Here is a 19,661-nt window from a genome sequence, read left to right as displayed (position 1 = left end):
TGATCCGTATGTCATCCGTAGGCAGGGTGTGTCAGCGTATTTTGCGCATGGCATCCTCCGTATGTAATCCGTATGGCATCCGTACTGCGAGATTTTCTTGCAGGCTTGCAAAACCGACATCTAATGGATTTATGTGCTCAAGTGTGCGTTAAAACATATATACAGAATATATATATATATATATATATATATATATATATATATATATACTGTATTTATATTTAATTCAGCCCGAGATATGTGAAAAGCCGGTAATTCAATTGCCGGCTTTTGCTATCTCCTTCCCAAACCCGACATGATATGAGACATGGTTTACATACAGTAAACCATCTCATATCCCTTTTTTTTTTTTTGCATATTCCACACTACTAATGTTAGTAGTGTGTATGTGCAAAATTTGGGCGCTGTAGCTTGTAAAATAAAGGGTTAAATCGCGGAAAAAATAAGCGTGGGCTCCCGCACAATTTTCTCCGCCAGTGACTGACGGCAGATATTAATAGCCTAGAGAGGGTCCATGGTTATTGGCCCCCCTGGCTAAAAACATCTGCCCCCAGCCACCCCAGAAAAGGCACATCTGGAAGATGCGCCTATTCTGGGACTTGGCCTCTCTCTTCCCACTCCCTTGTAGCGGTGGGATATGTGGTAATGAAGAGTTAATGTCACCTTGCTATTGTAAGGTGACATTAAGCCAGATTAATAATGGAGAGGCGTCAATTATGACACCTATCCATTATTAATCCAATAGTACGAAATTATTAATAAAACACACACACATTATTTAAAAGTATTTTAATGAAATAAAGACACAGGTTGTTGTAATATTTTATTATACTGGTAATCCACCTGAAGACCCTTGTCACCTGAAATAAAGTTAAAAAAAACAAACAACAATATTCCATACCTTCCGCCGTTCCGTCAGTCCCACGATGTAAATCCATCTGAAGGGGTTAAATCATTTTACAGCCAGGAGCTCTGCTAATGCTGTCGCTCCTGTCTGTAAAATGTTGTGAATGAATGTAATGCAGGGGAATGTCCTGTAGTTACCTTGAGTCGCGGTGATGCGCCCCCTGCTGGATGTCCTCATATGAACTCGAGTGTGGGAACTTTTGACAAGGGTCTACTGGATTAATAATGGATAGGTGTCATAATTGACGCCTCTCCATTATTAATCTGGCTTAATGTCACCTTACAGTAGCAAGGTGACATTAACCCTTCATTACCCCATATCCCACCGCTACACGGGAATGGGAAGAGAGTGGCCAAGTGCCAGAATAGGCGCATCTTCCAGATGTGCCTTTTCTGGGGTGGCTGGGGGCAGATGTTTTTAGCCGGGGGGGGGGGGGGGGCAATAACCATGGACCCTCTCTAGGCTATTAATATCTGCCCCCAGTCACTGGCTTTACCACTCTGGGGGAGAAAATTGCGCGGGAGCCCACGCCAATTTTTTTCTGCGATTTAACCCTTTATTTTACAAGCTACAACGCCCAAATTTTGCACATACACACTACTAACAGTAGTGTGGAATATGCAAAAAAAAAAGGGATATGAGATGGTTTACTGTATGTAAACCATGTCTCATATCCTGTCGGGTTTGTGAAGGAGAAATGAAAAGCCGGCAATTGAATTACTGGCTTTTCTATAGAACACCGCTTCATATTTCTCGCAGGTCACACTGCTGGTCCGTGTGTAATCCATATTTTTCTCGCCCCCATAGACTTTCATTGGCGATTTTTTTTTGCGCAATACGGTGACAAACGCAGCATGCTGCGATTTTCTACGGCCGTACAAGACTGTATAATACGGATCAGTAAAATACGGCAGATATGAGCTGGGCCATAGAGAATCATTGTACCGTATGCAATCCGTATTTTCTGCACCTCTCATACGTCTGTAAAACTCGCTAGTGTGACGCCGGCCTTAAACCCCTGGGACTCTGACTTCCACTGCCAGTCAATTAGTATTGCTGCCTGACTTGTGATCTAGTCCTTGCTTCTACTGGTTTCCTGATTCCTTCTGGTTTCTGACGTTGGCATGAATTTTGACTATCCTTTGTTTTACGATTCTGTACCTGACATTGTAAGGAGTTAAAAGCACAAGAAGAGTCTGGGGGCGGTTACCTTCTTGGCTCTGTGCCCGGAACCATTGAGCTGTGCTGCGGGTTCCCTAGGGAGAGACTGATAGACTGGGACAGAAAGGAAGCAGCCAGAGGGCGGGAAAGGGACGCGCGCAGGAGACAGAGCAGCGTGCAGAGCAGGGTGCAGCTGCGCTTCAGAAGAGAGAGAGAGCTCCCGGTCTGAGGACAAATAGAGAGAGACTGCCCAGAAAGACTGTATCTCGTGAGTACATAAAGCGGACTCTGCTGTGACTGGAGAGGGGCACTTTGAGACCTGTTTTAGAGACTATGACACCCTGGTCCCCGCGGTATCAGTACAGAGACTTAACAGTACAGAGCCCCTGACTCCTGGTACAGAGACTTAACATTGCAGAGCCCCTGTTTTCCTGGTATAGAGACAACGGTGCGGAGCCCCGATTTCCAGGTTGTGCTGTAAAAGTTAAAGACTCAGAGCCTGTGCATACCACATTAACTCCCGAAACCCCAGGCAGCAGGCTCTCAGAGACTACTCTGCCCACGGACAACAGAGGGACGACAAGTGCCACTGTTTCTCGGCGCCTACGTTGGAGAAGACGACCCTCCAAGCAAGTCATCTTCAGACTGATAAGTGTTCTTTTCTCAAGGAATCCTGCTTAATTCTGTTATATTGTTTAACTCCCGTATTTTTGCATTTTTTTATTGTTAGTTATTTTGCATTGCTTCCTCCCTGCGAGGAGAACCATATCCCTGTTATTAAACCCCTCAACTGTTGGTCTGTCTGTTCCGTGGTGACATACTCAGTACCTGCATCTTATTACATTTGGCGTAGTCGGCAGGATGTCACACGGTAGCGCGGATAGGGCAGACCAAGCAGCGGGGGAAGTTCCCAGGTCTAGCATTTCCCTGGGAGCCATGTTGAATAATTTGCCAAGGTTCACTGGGAACAATGTAATGTTGTGGAGTTGGACAGAGAGTATCCGGGGAATGATGCGGATGCACACCATGACACCAGCCCTGGAGGCAGAAATTGCATTGATGGCCCTGGAGGGGGAGGCGCGGGATTCTGTCATGCATAGGTCCCCCCGGGAGAGAGATACCCTGGACAAAGTGCTGCGCATACTTGAGGAAACGCATGGGGACCCCACTGACGTAGGGGAACTTCGCATGCGACTGTTTCACCGGGTACAACGGGAGGGGGAGACCGTGACCCAATTCATGAACGCCCTACAAGAGCTTCACACTGCTATCAGACGAAAGGACGGTGTAGGAGTAGGGTCAGTTGATGTGGTGCTCAGAGATCAGCTAGTGACAGGACTGCGTGACGCAATGATGAAACAGGCACTGCGAGAGCGCATGCGAGTAAAGCCAGACATGACTTTCTCTGAGGTTGGCAGTGAGGCGCGTGTGCGAGAACAAGAACAGGGAGTGACGGGGCTGGTAGGAAGGGTGCAGAGCAGGGAGGTAACCACCACCGCAGGCAATATTCCCCAGTGGGTGGAGGACCTGAGAATGGAGATTAGACAGGTCCGTGAAGAAATGGCGGCCTCCAGAAGAACTCTGGCAGAGGGGCCTGGCCCTCTGGTGCGAGACAGAGAAGCTGCCCCCCGAAGGGAGGGTGAAACTACCAGGAGGAGAAGCCCTCTTACATGCTACACTTGTGGAGAGTCCGGCCACATTGCTCGATGGTGTCCCCGGCGGAGCCGACCATCCCCACATCCTCCTTTAAACTAGGTGGCTCTGGGCTTGAGGGGCGCCGCTCAGAGCGTGAAGAACCGAGGAGGAGGAGTAAAAGTCCCCACAGCCTTGTTTCCATGTGCCCTCTGGTCTGGGCAGAAATAAATGGAAGAGCAGTGCGATGCTTGATGGACACCGGCTCACAAGTGACCACCATGCCTGAGAGATATTTCCGCCATCACTTCACAGAGGCGCTACGGCCCGAATGGGGCCCTGTGATCAAACTTATGGCGGCCAATCACTTGCCCATCCCGGTCGCAGGGGTGGTATGGATGAACATAGAAGTCTGCGGAAAAGACCTCGGGAGGAGAGGAGTGGTACTGGTGGATGGAGAGGTAGCTAAAGTCCATACCATGACCCTGGGCATGAATGTGTTAAAAGACCTCGGAAGCCTCGTTTTCAACGAGTCCCCGGAACAGTTCCTACAACAATGGAGCGACCAAACCCCCCAGAGAAGTGTCTTCCAACAACTGATACGGACCACCCAGGTCCGGGAAGCATACAGCGACGGAAAGGAACTCGGCAAAGTCGTCGTCCCCGCCTCCGTCAATCGAGTGTTGCCCCCTGGGCAGACAGTGCTTCCCCTGCCTGTACGAGCTGGCATCCCGCTGGAGGGGGTCGAAGTCCAAATTGAGCCCAGCAGAGCCGACCAGCTGCCGTCAGGAATATTGGTCGCACAGTCCCTGGCTACCGTGCGGGATGGAACTGTCCTTGTGCGCTGTATCAATTTGGGGGAGACAGATACAACTTTGCCCCCTAGAAGCGAAGTCGCTCAAGTCCTGGGCCTTCCAGACGAGTTGGTCCCCACTGAGGCGGTACAGCTGACAGCAAGGCCAGAAGACCCGTGGCTGGTGACCGTCAAGGCGGAGGCAGCTCCGGACCCCAGATTAATGCAAGAAGGGCGCCAGATACTGGAACGCATGAGGGCGGAGCTCTCGGAACTTACTCCGCAGCAGGTACCTCAGGTAGAAGCTGTATTGGGGAAATTTCAGGATGCGTTCGCCAAAGATGAAGATGACTTTGGACGTACCACGGCCATCATCCACGAGATACCCACCGGGGATGCGGCACCAATCCGGGAACGGTACCGCCAAATACCCCCACAGATGTACCAGGAGGTGAAGGGAATGCTGTCACACATGCTGAAGAAGGGAGTTATACGTGAGAGTCAGAGCCCGTGGGCTGCCCCTATCGTCTTGGTGAGAAAGAAAGACGGGTCCCTGCGGTTCTGTGTGGACTATCGGCGGCTCAACGCTTGCACAGTGCGGGACTCGTACCCACTGCCCAGGATAGAGGAGTCCCTGACGGCACTAGGGAATGCCAGATATTTCTCCACGTTAGACTTGGCCAGCGGCTACTGGCAGGTGCCCATGTCTGAACAAGACCGCGCCAAGATGGCTTTCATCCTTCCGATGGGACTGTATGAGTTTGACCGGATGCCCTTCGGCCTAGCAAACGCCCCAGGAACATTTCAGCGACTCATGGAGAGATGTCTGGGAGACCTGAACTTTGAAGCCACTTTGATCTACTTGGATGATATCATCGTCTTTGCCCCCACCTTTGAGGAGCATCTGCAGAGGCTAGAGCAAGTTCTGAGTCGGCTACAGAAGTATGGCTTGAAAGTGAAACCCCAGAAATGCCACCTCTTCCGTACCGAGATTGAATACTTGGGACATGTTGTCTCCGCTGAGGGGGTGAGGCCTTCCCAGGAGAAGATCGCTGCGGTACAAGAGTGGCCAACTCCAAAAACGGTGAAAGATGTACGTGCGTTCCTGGGACTCACGGGATATTTCTGACGCTTTGTAAAAGACTTTACCCGCCTTGCTAATCCACTCCAGGAGTTGTTGAGGGGAGTGCCCTCTTGCGCCAAAAACAGGAACATACAGTGGGGGAAGCATCAGGAGGAGGCATTCTTGGCTTTGAAGAAGGCTTTGACGGAGGCCCCCGTGCTGGCCTACGCTGACTTCACACAACCGTTCATCTTGCACACTGATGGGAGCCTGCAGGGCCTCGGGGCTGTACTGTCGCAGATGCAGGACGGGAAAGAGCGCGTCATCGCATACGCCAGTCGGTTTCTGCATGACTCAGAAAGGAATCCAGAAAACTACAGTTCATTTAAGTTGGAGTTGTTGGCGCTGGTGTGGGCAATGACCGAGAAGTTCGCGGAATATCTGGCTGGCTCAGAAGTTCATGTACGCACCGATAACAATCCGTTGGCCCATCTCGAGAATGCCAAGTTAGGCGCCCTAGAACAACGTTGGGTAGCCCGAATGGCCAAGTTCCGATACAGAATTTCGTATAAAAGAGGAGCTGAGAATGTACATGCGGATGCCCTCTCCCGAGTAAACTATCGCAAACCAGCACCCTGCCAGGATGAAGAACTGGAAGATGTAGAGGTTCCAGGTTTTGGAGAGACTGCCAGGACGGTGGCAGTGGCGCGGGAAATTGAACAGGAAGAGGCCTGTGTGAGCTTGCTGGAGCAGCCTCGCGATGAGTGGGTCCGAGTACAGCAGGAGGATCCGGAGCTAGCTCAGTTGAGAAGGTGGGTCGTGTCTGAACAAATGCCCAATCGACATGAGAGGAGGTCCATGTCACCTGAAGTACTGAAGATGCTACGCCAGTGGGAGAGGCTCGAGTTGCGGGATGGTATCCTGTACCGGAAGGTATTCCTGCAAACAGAACTCAGTCTTGTATGGCAGACAATGATTCCCTCGTCCATGATAGACCAGGTGGCTAAGGAAGCACATGAGAAAGGAGCACACTTTGGGCCAGAAAAGACTATCCAGTGGTTACAGCGCCTATTTTATCACCCCCACTTAAGGAACACTGTGGATAAAGTATGTCGGCAATGCAGAAGTTGTGAGCTGGTCAAACCACCAGAACAACAAGCTCCCACAGAGACGGTGAGGTCTTCTGGCCCCATGGACCTACTGGCAATAGATTACTTGACAATTGGACCAGCACACCAAGGTTATGAGCATTGTTTAGTGATGATAGACCACTTTACTAAATTTGCCGTAGTGACGCCCACGCGGGACCAGACTGCCGAGTCTGCGGCTCACGCAATCTGCAAACACTTCATCCAGGTGTATGGGTGTCCCAAGCGCATTCATTCTGATCAAGGGGCCTGCTTCCTCGGAAGAGTGATGGAGGAGCTGCACCAGCTGTACAAAATCGATAAGTCCCGGACCACCCCTTATCATCCACAGGGGAATGGGGCTTGTGAAAGATTTAACCGCACTCTGATTCAAATGCTGAGGACCCTGGAGGAGGACCAGAAGGCGAAGTGGACTGAGTCCGTCCCTGAATTGGTGTGGGCGTATAACAATCGTAAACACAGCACCACCGGATTCACCCCCTACTCTCTGTTCTTTGACCGACCCGGGAAGGGACTGGCAGAGCTGGCGCTGGAACCCGAGGAGGACTACCCACGGACGGGCGTGTACTCCTGGGTTCAAGAACATCGTCGTCGGCTGCGGACAATTCAACGTCTAGTGCAGGACCGGCTGCAAGAATTGGAGCATCCCCAGGTAGCTCCTCAAAAGGGGACAGCCCTGCGGCCTGGAGACCGAGTCTTAGTGAGGGAAAAGCGCCCACACAACAAACTAGAGTACCGGTGGGAGAAAAGGCCGTACCGAGTGAAGCGGCGGCTCGGCAACGGGGGCCCCGTTTATGAGGTCCAGCCCGAAACAGAAGAAGGGACTCCCACCCGCACGCTGCACAGGAATATGTTGCGCCCATGTTTGTCTCGAGATCCTGAATCAGTCCAATTGACTCCAGCACCCCCACTGGCGGCGCCAGTGATCAATGTAGATGTGGAAGATGAGGAAGACTCCGAATCTCTTCCAGTGAACCCAGGGACAGGGCTGGTGCCAGATTCTACCAACGTATCGGAGGAAGCCTCGACTCCTCCCACAGCAGCTGACACCACCACCCCTGCTGGTTTGAGACGCTCTGAACGTTCAACGGCTGGTGTACCCCCTGTTCGCTACAATCAGGACGAGTTCATCTGGCAGCAGATTGTGCAAGGACTGGAAGATTGCCAACAGGAACTCCTGAAGATGTCGCCCGTGGAATCGCGAGCAGAAAGAGGGGGGGAATGTAAGGAGTTAAAAGCACAAGAAGAGTCTGGGGGCGGTTACCTTCTTGGCTCTGTGCCCGGAACCATTGAGCTGTGCTGCGGGTTCCCTAGGGAGAGACTGATAGACTGGGACAGAAAGGAAGCAGCCAGAGGGTGGGAAAGGGACGCGCGCAGGAGACAGAGCAGCGTGCAGAGCAGGGTGCAGCTGCGCTTCAGAAGAGAGAGAGAGAGAGAGCTCCCGGTCTGAGGACAAATAGAGAGAGACTGCCCAGAAAGACTGTATCTCGTGAGTACATAAAGCTGACTCTGCTGTGACTGGAGAGGGGCACTTTGAGACCCGTTTTAGAGACTATGACACCCTGGTCCCCGCGGTATCAGTACAGAGACTTAACAGTACAGAGCCCCTGACTCCTGGTACAGAGACTTAACATTGCAGAGCCCCTGTTTTCCTGGTATAGAGACAACGGTGCGGAGCCCCGATTTCCAGGTTGTGCTGTAAAAGTTAAAGACTCAGAGCCTGTGCATACCACATTAACTCCCGAAACCCCAGGCAGCAGGCTCTCAGAGACTACTCTGCCCACGGACAACAGAGGGACGACAAGTGCCACTGTTTCTCGGCGCCTACGTTGGAGAAGACGACCCTCCAAGCAAGTCATCTTCAGACTGATAAGTGTTCTTTTCTCAAGGAATCCTGCTTAATTCTGTTATATTGTTTAACTCCCGTATTTTTGCATTGTTTTATTGTTAGTTATTTTACATTGCTTCCTCCCTGCGAGGAGAACCATATCCCTGTTATTAAACCCCTCAACTGTTGGTCTGTCTGTTCCGTGGTGACATACTCAGTACCTGCATCCTATTACAACATGACCATAATTACCCACCCTAGGTCAAGTCTTTGCGCATATGGAGCATCATCTGGTCCATTGCATTGTTGGCGCACCTTGTAGACACCCAGAATATGCCTCCCCATGTACGATTAGAATATTAGCATTCGTGTCTATAGGAGGAATTTCCTTAGTTAGGTGTCTCAAATGTGAATGATGAAGGGCATCTTCCGGAGTGTGAATTTCTTTTATCAGGTATCTGGTCACATTCAATTAGGGTTGGCAAGGGTATGTGCATGTTCCCTTTGAAGACACAATGTATCCAGAAGATCTCCTGCCAGAAGTCTCGATACAATCAGAGCAGTTGTTCAGGAGCCGCATGTCCCTTTATGCTGAAGATCTCAAAGAATTTAGGTTTTGCTAATAATAATCTCTTTATATATATAGCGTCAATATATTCCGCAGCGCTTTACAGTTTTTTTTGCACACATTATCATCGCTGTCCCCGATGGGGCTCACAATCTAAATTCCCTATCAGTATGTCTTTGGAATGTGGGAAGAAACCGGAGTACCCAGGAAAAACCACGCAGACACGGGGAGAACATACAAACTCCTTGCAGATGTTGTCCTTGGTGGGATTTGAACCCAGGACTCCAGCGCTGCAAGGCTGCAGTGCTAACCACTGAGCCACCGTACTGCATCAGGTTGCTAGAGACCTGATGCTTTGCTCATCTATTATGGTGTACATACTGGTGACCTTGTTAGGTCGTCCTTCTTCATAGACCTTGACCAGATGTACCTACCTTTACACAGCATTTGGGACCAGACCCTTCTCTGCATACTTCAATGCACGAAGAGGAAACAGCGGTTGCAGATGGAAGTTGCCTGCCATGCTTTTAGGCATAGTTGGATGCTTCTGATTTTGTGAATTGTGAGGAGCTGGTGTGGTATGCATTGAGGTAACTTGTTTGTCACTGCTGAAATAGGTGAACTTAATGACAGCCTTAGAGTCCTTAGAAGGTACCGCGTTTGTAGATCATTAATAAATCAATGTAATGTAGCATAACATGCTGTTATAACCTTGTTTTGATTGCATTTGAAACATATTTTGTGTGTTAGGCTACTTTCACACTAGCGTCGTACAACGCACAACTGTGAGTAGAAAACAACGGGGCAGCGGATGCAGTTTTACAACACATCCGCTGCCCCATTGTGATGTCCGGGGAGGCGGGGGCGGAGTTCCAGCCGTGCATGCGCGGTCGGAAATGGCAGACATGATGCACCAAAAAACATTACATGTAACATTTTTTTGTGCCGACGGTCCGACGCAACACGACGCAACCGTCGCACGACGGTTGCGACGTGTGGCAATCCGTCGCACTGCGTCGCTAATGCAAGTCTATGGAGAAAAAACGCATCCTGCAAGCAATTTTGCAGGATGCGTTTTTTCTACAAAACGACGCATAGCGACGTGCTGTGCACGACGCTAGTGTGAAAGTAGCCTTATAGGAGTTTAAATAAGGCAGTGGGGGCTGACATCATGCTTTCACAGTAGCAGCACGACACTTTCAGTGTCATCATACAGCACCCCATGGTCATAGGAGATAACAGACGAAAGCGAACCCTATCTATTGTAATAGAACTGTCACTGCTGTGAACTGGGCACGCCTCTGTGGGCTGCACAATTCACAGTAGGGGGAGTGTTCTGCCATATTCATGGAGCCCTTGGCTGTGAACTGTTCTCGATTCTCGTCTCCTGTCATTAGGATCTGCTAACATAAGCAGTACTGCTTCTAGCAGAACAGATCATAGATTGACAAGAGTAAAATGCAGGAGAAAAGCTCAGTCAGAGCATCAGAGACTGCAAAGACATCAAGGAGGAACAGTGTACGATTGGCATTATCCCAGCAGGAGCTGTCAGCAAGAGCTGTGACTCATCCCTCAGTAAAGATAAGGAGCTGCAGTTCTGCAGTGAACTTGTGGAGGGTGAGAGACATGTAGTCTGGGTGAGAGAGACATATGAAGACTGATGGGAAAGAGGGAGGCAGTAACTACTGGTGATAGCAGATCACAGTGCAGTCACCCACAAAATGGTGCTGTCTTGTGATGCTACTCTTCATTCTGCCCCAGGGATGCCAGACCACCCAAAAAGGGAGAGAAATAGTGATGTCAGCAGTTACTGCCCCAATTTTCCAGCTAGCAGTAAAGCTGGTAAGACTCACTATAGCTGCTTGAGGTCTGAAATGGAAAATGCTCCCCTTTGTGGTAAATATATATATATATATATATATATATATATATATATATATATACACTCACTGGCCACTTTATTAGGTACACCTGTCCAACTTCTTGTTAACACTTAATTTCTAATCAGCCAATCACATGGCGGCAACTCAGTGCATTTAGGCATGTAGACATGGTCAAGACAATCTCCTGCAGTTCAAACCGAGCATCAGTATGGGGAAGAAAGGTGATTTGAGTGCCTTTGAACGTGGCATGGTTGTTGGTGCCAGAAGGGCTGGTCTGAGTATTTCAGAAACTGCTGATCTACTGGGATTTTCACGCACAACCATCTCTAGGGTTTACAGAGAATGGCCCGAAAAAGAAAAAAAATCCAGTGAGCGGCAGTTCTGTGGGCGGAAATGCCTTGTTGATGCCAGAGGTCAGAGGAGAATGGGCAGACTGGTTCGAGCTGATAGAAAGGCAACAGTGACTCAAATCGCCACCCGTTACAACCAAGGTAGGCCTAAGAGCATCTCTGAACGCACAGTGCGTCGAACTTTGAGGCAGATGGGCTACAGCAGCAGAAGACCACACCGGGTACCACTCCTTTCAGCTAAGAACAGGAAACTGAGGCTACAATTTGCACAAGCTCATCGAAATTGGACAGTAGAAGATTGGAAAAACGTTGCTTGGTCTGATGAGTCTCGATTTCTGCTGCGACATTCGGATGGTAGGGTCAGAATTTGGCGTAAACAACATGAAAGCATGGATCCATCCTGCCTTGTATGGAGCATCTTTGGGATGTGCAGCCGACAAATCTGCGGCAACTGTGTGATGCCATCATGTCAATATGGACCAAAATCTCTGAGGAATGCTTCCAGCACCTTGTTGAATCTATGCCACGAAGAATTGAGGCAGTTCTGAAGGCAAAAGGGGTCCAACCCGTTACTAGCATGGTGTACCTAATAAAGTGGCCGGTGAGTGTATATATATATATATATATATATATATATATATATATATATATATATATATATATATATATATATATATATACAGTGGGGCAAAAAAGTATTTAGTCAGTCAGCAATAGTGCAAGTTCCACCACTTAAAAAGATGAGAGGCGTCTGTAATTTACATCATAGGTAGACCTCAACTATGGGAGACAAACTGAGAAAAAAAAATCCAGAAAATCACATTGTCTGTTTTTTTATCATTTTATTTGCATATTCTGGTGGAAAATAAGTATTTGGTCAGAAACAAAATTTCATCTCAATACTTTGTAATATATCCTTTGTTGGCAATGACAGAGGTCAAACGTTTCCTGTAAGTCTTCACAAGGTTGCCACACACTGTTGTTGGTATGTATGTTGGCCCATTCCTCCATGCAGATCTCCTCTAGAGCAGTGATGTTTTTGGCTTTTCGCTTGGCAACACGGACTTTCAACTCCCTCCAAAGGTTTTCTATAGGGTTGAGATCTGGAGACTGGCTAGGCCACTCCAGGACCTTGAAATGCTTCTTACGAAGCCACTCCTTCGTTGCCCTGGCGGTGTGTTTTGGATCATTGTCATGTTGAAAGACCCAGCCACGTTTCATCTTCAATGCCCTTGCTGATGGAAGGAGGTTTGCACTCAAAATCTCACGATACATGGCCCCATTCATTCTTTCATGTACCCGGATCAGTCGTCCTGGCCCCTTTGCAGAGAAACAGCCCCAAAGTATGATGTTTCCACCACCATGCTTTACAGTAGGTATGGTGTTTGATGGATGCAACTCAGTATTCTTTTTCCTCCAAACACGACAAGTTGTGTTTCTACCAAACAGTTCCAGTTTGGTTTCATCAGACCATAGGACATTCTCCCAAAACTCCTCTGGATCATCCAAATGCTCTCTAGCAAACTTCAGACGGGCCCGGACATGTACTGGCTTAAGCAGTGGGACACGTCTGGCACTGCAGGATCTGAGTCCATGGTGGCGTAGTGTGTTACTTATGGTAGGCCTTGTTACATTGGTCCCAGCTCTCTGCAGTTCATTCACTAGGTCCCCAAGCGTGGTTCTGGGATTTTTGCTCACCGTTCTTGTGATCATTCTGACCCCACGGGGTGGGATTTTGCGTGGAGCCCCAGATCGAGGGAGATTATCAGTGGTCTTGTATGTCTTCCATTTTCTAATTATTGCTCCCACTGTTGATTTCTTCACTCCAGGCTGGTTGGCTATTGCAGATTCAGTCTTCCCAGCCTGGTGCAGGGCTACAATTTTGTTTCTGGTGTCCTTTGACAGCTCTTTGGTCTTCACCATAGTGGAGTTTGGAGTCAGACTGTTTGAGGGTGTGCACAGGTGTCTTTTTATACCGATAACAAGTTTAAACAGGTGCCATTACTACAGGTAATGAGTGGAGGAAAGAGGAGACTCTTAAAGAAGAAGTTACAGGTCTGTGAGAGCCAGAAATCTTGATTGTTTGTTTCTGACCAAATACTTATTTTCCACCATAATATGCAAATAAAATGATAAAAAAACAGACAATGTGATTTTCTGGATTTTTTTGTCTTAGTTTGTCTCCCATAGTTGAGGTCTACCTATGATGTAAATTACAGACGCCTCTCATCTTTTTAAGTGGTGGAACTTGCACTATTGCTGACTGACTAAATACTTTTTTGCCCCACTGTATATATTTTTGTACAAAAATATATAATATTATAGAATATAGAAATGTTTGCAAACAGTGCAAACGTTGCATTAACACATTTTAATTACTATTTTAAGCTTAGTTTCACACAAAAACAAACTGCAAGAAAGCTGGTGGCACCTTCACTTTAACAATGCTGCCTGAGGAGGCACAACACTTGTAACATATCCCTGGCTCCCTGAGAGCATCTCTGCACTCAAGCAAAGTCTTTGCCCTGAGTCCATGACATTCCTTAAGTAGGTGAAGCCTTTTGTGAATAGGGTACATACGGTTGGTGTCCATATGTTTAGATTTGGCTTAGTGAAGGAGGGTGCAGTAAGTGGAACGTCAGTCTTCCAAACAGATACTGTGCCATTTACCTGTCTACGTTTGGTGATAGTCTTATCATACCTTGTAGATGATGATGAAGCTGGTGGAGTAGGTCCAGAGAAGTCGAAGCTGGGATTGTTTTTCTTTCAAGTTTAATCACTGACAAACCTGGAAAAAGGAGGAAGTTATGCTCTTTTGTACCTTGAGCCGTGTTCTGTCCATTGTTCCTTGGACACCACTGCATTCACTCCATGAGTGGTGTCAAGGTAACTCAGTCCTGACAGACATGGGTCTAATTTTGCCAGTTTTATTTCCATTAGCAGGTCACTCAGATCCTGAAGTTAACTTTGGGAATATTTGCAGTCTCTTAAATAAAGCACTTTCTATGGCTTCGGAGCTTCTGTAGGTTTGTTCCAGTCTTTCCCATGTCGCTGCAAGACCTGCATCTGAATGGCCTACATGAACTGCTCTCAATCTCTTGATATGCTTCTCTGATTCTGGGCCAGAAAGTTCTTTTTTTCCTTGCTGGTGAGGTTTAGATCTTGGATTACAGCTTGAAAGGTTGACACATATTGTTCTCGGCCCAGTTGTCACACTTTGAGAGACTTATGTTTATTAGTGCCCTGCTAATCATGTATCTGGCAAAGTCAGACATGTTTCTTTGAACTTCTACCTCCGTCCTAGCAAAGGAGCTTCAAACTCAAGCTGCGTTTGCAGTAGATTGTCAGAGAATGTTGACTTCTTGGAGTGAGATGATCTGGAAGATCAAGATATGATTTTAGTTGACGTTGATTGATGTGACCTAACCTCTTGGAGGTGTGCTGTGTGGAGTTCTGCCTTATCCTGGGCACCTCGCACTGTTGCATTCTCTTCATGAAGTAGATTCTCCCTTTTAGCAAGCTCTACTGTGGCATCTTCCATGTCAGAGTTACTCAAGAATGTGAGTTACCTTGCAGACATACGCTGGCATCACTGTTAGAGCGTTGAAGTTCTGCTAAATAGTATTTAACTCTGCCCCATAGTTCATCTAGGTTGTTACAAAACTCGTCTCTGGTTGTTTGAAAGTTCTCTCTGACCCTTGGTGTCAGTTTGGTTACACGTTTGGGAAGTATTCTGCAGTAAGCATGGACTCTGCTTCTGGTGCATCTGTATTGTCAGGAACATGATGTGTTTGCCTAACTGAGGGATCCACAGAGCTTCTCATGGACACGTATTCTCTAAAATGGTGGATGGCTCTAGACTTGCTAGCAGACTATGCACACAGACACTGTAGACTTGGCTTACTTGCTACTATTCTGCCACCGATGTATGTATTTGAGATGTTTATGAAGGATGTGAGCAAGGATCTCTGGACAAGCAGTGGTAGATAGGTTACTCGCTATTCTCGCCTTTCTAGTCTGACCAGCTGCACGTGGATGATCCAGGAAGGAAGATGCAGTAGATGAACTTTTAAGTAGTTTATTCATAGTACCTTGTCAAATGATAAGGTTGAGGTGTCATAGAATATGAAGCGATGAGGATGAGGTAGAAGATGGAGGTTGGACGATAGAGGTAACAGGAGAATCCTCTGTCCAGCTCTGACGCACACTTCTGCCAAGAGGGCACTAACCAGAAAGAAAAGATGTGAGGGGGGGGGGGATACAGGGAGCGAGAGAGAGGCAATCAATTTATACCATGTGATGTCATGCAGAATTAAAGCTGCCAGTATGGTGAGCATTCAGGATCCAGTGATTTAAAGGGGTTTTCTATCTGTGGGGACATTTTTTTTTACTCAATTACACGTATTTTGTGCTAAAAAAAATATTTTTGCAATTGGGTTCCATTAAAAAAAATTGCAGTTTTGCTCTTACAGGCTCTTTGTTTTCTTACACAATCAACTTTGATGTGGTCTGTGGTCATAAATCAGCACAAAGAAGCTCAGAAAAAGAAAGATAACATGAGATACAAACTCTCCATCAGACCAACATAACGGCCGACTGACCTATGGTCACTTATTCTGCGGCCAACAATAGACAGTGTAATACAAAGGCTATAGAAAACAAATGGTGCCATTTTTTTAATTAAATCAAATTACGGTACACAAATGATTTTTAGATTTAATTACTACATTTAAGTAAAAATAAAAGTGAACAACCCCTTGCGGTACCTGAATATAAAAGCCCTTATGTTTTTTCAGCACCCTAATACAACAGAGAATGGATCTCCAAAACTATGGCATCAGTCACGGGGAACTGGATATGAACAGCGAGCTTAATCCAGAGTCGAATAAAAAGCGGACATTAATCATTACCGGATCGTGGTTGGTAAGTGGTCTCATATGTATAAAAAATATAAAAACCGGTATGGGCATGTGAAAATTACCCAAAAAAGTCTCCCAACACAATACATTGCACCAATAATTTGTGGTAATTGTACCTAAATAAATACCAACATACTGGGCCCAAATAGTGATGGCTCTATAATCTAATAATAACAGTCCATGATGATGTCTTATCATTTCATATTAGGATTTGTGGTGGTCCAGGGAGCCCTCTTTTGTAGATATGGCCGATGGGACCAGCCCCGTGACAATTTCTCTATGTTGGTTCTTTTCTCAAAACAGAATGAAATCTTGCTGGAGAAGAAGAAAAGGAAGAAAAGACGCCTGAAGCTGAAACTACCGAAGACGACCGAGCAGAAACAGCGGGATCCCGATGAGATGCGCAAAGCCAAGACCCTAAAGGAAAAACGACAGAAGAACTTTGTGGACCTGGCCTGCGAGTGCAGATCTGTCATCTGCTGCAGGGTGACCCCTAAACAGAAAGCCATGGTTGTCGATCTGGTGAAGAAGTACAAGAAGGCCGTAACCTTGTCAATCGGTGATGGCGCTAATGATGTCAGCATGATAAAAAGTAAGAGATTGAGGACTCTTACGGCATTCTTGCCAACTGTGCTGGAAAATGTAGGAAGCTTGCAGAAATAAAAAGGGAGATCTCACCATGCTTTCCGAAAAGTTAGCAAACTTCTCAGGGGCCTCTTAAGCCCCGAGAAACCTACTGGAACATAGTGCTACCAGAAAGTTTCTTGTCTCTGATGCCAGGAGGCTGTGTTAGGCTACGTTCACATTTGCGGTCAGCGCCGCAGCGTCGGGCACCGCAGCGGCGCCGCATGCGTCATGCGCCCCTATATTTAACATGGGGGCGCATGGACATGCGTTGTGCTGCGTTTAGCGCCGCATGGCCGCAAGTGTTGGACGCAAGAAACGCATCAAGTTGCATTTTTTTTGCGTCCAACTTGCGGCCAAAAACGACGCATGCGGCGCAAAACGCAGCGTTTTAGCGTGCGTTTTGCCGCGTTTTCGTTTGCGTTGTGCGCTGCGGCGCCGACGCTGCGGCGCACAACGCAAATGTGAACGTAGCCTTAGTAGACAGAGCCAAATTACACTTTCAAGGTGGCATAGACAAATTCCTGGCTTCACTCAAAATCTTAAAAACAGTCAACTTCTGGAACTCAGAGGAAGGCTGAAAACATCCAGTAGGTTAACCAGGGTCATAGCTATAAAGGGTTCAGAGATAGAAGTCACACCTGAACCTCAGAGTCTGAGAGACCCTGTAAGAGCAACTCTAAATCCACCTTGGATTTTTCTCGGATACAGTTCAAGGCTGGTGAAAACAAAGAAATCCTCAGGCTTGTGATCTCCAAGTTCTGGAGTGTCCATTTAATTTATAGGCTTGATGAATATAGGCGTTCCGTACATAAAATTAGGTGTTTCTTACATAATAGCAAATATCACACTAAATAACTGCATAATAAGTAAAAACACTTCCTGCATCCTCCCAATTTAGTCACACCCCTCAGCAAGTCTTTGTTTCAGTGTGTTCTGGTGAGTATTTCCACACCCTATTAGATTTGACAGTCCTGAAGACATTAATGCCTTCCTTACCCAATCTAGTCACAAAGGCACCAGTAGAAGTGAGTGCCTACTGCAGATTTTACCCCACAAGCTTCAAAGTAGACACCGATGGAGTTGGTTTATTCTGCACAGCGAGTGCTCTATCATAATGAATTGTGTACAAGTACTCGCCAACTTTCAGGCTTCTTAGAGGCTTCTGAATGTGGCACCCTTTTCTCCCAGTTACTTGACTTGTTCCTTGACTGGTTCCCCAACCAATCCTGCTCAAAGATGTTACTTTACAGGAGGTTTCAGGACTGCCACCGCGATTCTCCAACTCCTCCAAAGGTCTCGGAGATCTTCCCTTTTTCAGTCTTCGAGAGTTGGCAAGTCAATGATGTGATGTAGTTTGGGTGTGTCTGTCAGCACAGTGGCGACAGAAGCCGATAGCAGCCAGCAGAATTTTTGTGCTTGATTATATCTCTTATCATGGTTGTGCCTCATGTCACTTTTATTTTTTTTCCCAGCTGCCCATATAGGAGTGGGTATAAGTGGACAGGAGGGGATGCAGGCTGTCATGTCCAGCGACTACTCCTTCGCTCAGTTCCGATACCTCCAAAGACTCCTCCTTGTCCATGGCCGCTGGTCGTACATCCGCATGTGCAAGTTCCTAAGTTACTTCTTCTACAAGAACTTTGCCTACACACTTGTGCACTTTTGGTATTCATTCTTCAATGGATTCTCTGGTCAGGTATAATGGAAAAATTACTACTAGAAAATTAGACATTCACTTAAAATTCATTACATATCAAAAATCAACTTTTAATGTGATTATTTCTTTTGTACGAGTGTTTGGAGAACGAGGTGGCACCCACTGACTGGGAGTACGTATAACTCATACATACCCTGCTTTTTTGGAAGAAAAAAACATTTTTTGCAAATGTGTTTAAGCCAAAATGTTGAACAATTGTTCTTCTGTAGACTCTATTTTGCACCGCCTATTGCTGGCTGCGGAATGTGTTATTTGAGAATCCATCAATGAGCTCATCCAGAATGAATGACGTGAAAGTTTGTAATTCTTTTATCTGTCTTTTTCTGAGCTCCTCTTAGGTGATTTATTACCCATCAAAGTTGAATGTGCAAGGAAACAAAAAACCAAAGGGTTCAAAAGTTTAATGAAAGCCGATGGCAAAAATTATTTTTAGCCTGAAATATGTACATTTAAGTTAAAAAAATTATCTTCAAACCCCTACATGTTTGCCTTTTTGTTGTATTTTATTGATGTTTCTTTCTTTCATCAGACGGTCTATGACACCGTGTTCATTGCGCTCTACAACCTCTTGTATTCCAGTCTTCCTATCATTATCGTTGGACTGCAAGACCAGGTAAGCCGAGTGCATTACAAGGTGTATAGACGGCAATAGATTTTATTGGTGAGGTCCAGGTGCAAACATCACTAAAACTCAGGGGCCGTGGTGCTCTTTATTGCCCTTTCAACTCCCGTAACGTGTTATTCCCAACTTTGAAAGACCTTTTGATAGGTGATAACTTGCTGATCAGTTTGGAGGGTCCCACTGCTGTGACGCTCACCGGGCTCTGTAGTACCCCACGTGAATGGCGGCGCTTACGCATCACTGCACCGTAGACTAGGAATAGCTTTTCTAGGTGTAGCTTTATTCAAATGGGGCAATTTAGAGCTTGATAAGGTTGGGGTAACCCTTTAATTACAGGAGTTTGTTAAATTTTTAAGTTTTGACGTGCGTCATTATGATACAACATATTTTATTTTTTTATTGGGGGCCATCGGGATAGTGTTTTTGTTTTTGTTTTATTTTAT

The 19,661-nt window shown here is 46.8% G+C and overlaps 1 protein-coding gene across 3 annotated transcripts in view; it reads left to right on the top strand.

Annotated features, from left to right (window-relative positions):
• LOC143804491 (phospholipid-transporting ATPase IC-like) overlaps positions 1-19,661 on the top strand; it is a 103,375-nt gene that overhangs the window by 61,393 nt on the left and 22,321 nt on the right. For all 3 annotated transcript variants that reach the window (XM_077282648.1, XM_077282635.1, XM_077282640.1), the window contains exons 21-24: positions 16,130-16,256; positions 16,556-16,844; positions 18,352-18,575; positions 19,126-19,209. In XM_077282648.1, the coding sequence (XP_077138763.1) occupies positions 16,130-16,256; positions 16,556-16,844; positions 18,352-18,575; positions 19,126-19,209 (724 nt within the window). The remainder of the gene's footprint in view (positions 1-16,129; positions 16,257-16,555; positions 16,845-18,351; positions 18,576-19,125; positions 19,210-19,661) is intronic.

This window comes from Ranitomeya variabilis, chromosome 1 (assembly GCF_051348905.1).
Source record: "Ranitomeya variabilis isolate aRanVar5 chromosome 1, aRanVar5.hap1, whole genome shotgun sequence".
Lineage (NCBI taxonomy): Eukaryota > Metazoa > Chordata > Amphibia > Anura > Dendrobatidae > Ranitomeya > Ranitomeya variabilis.
The sequence above is the reverse complement of the archived record's forward strand: the minus strand, read 5'-3'. Positions and strand labels throughout refer to the sequence as shown.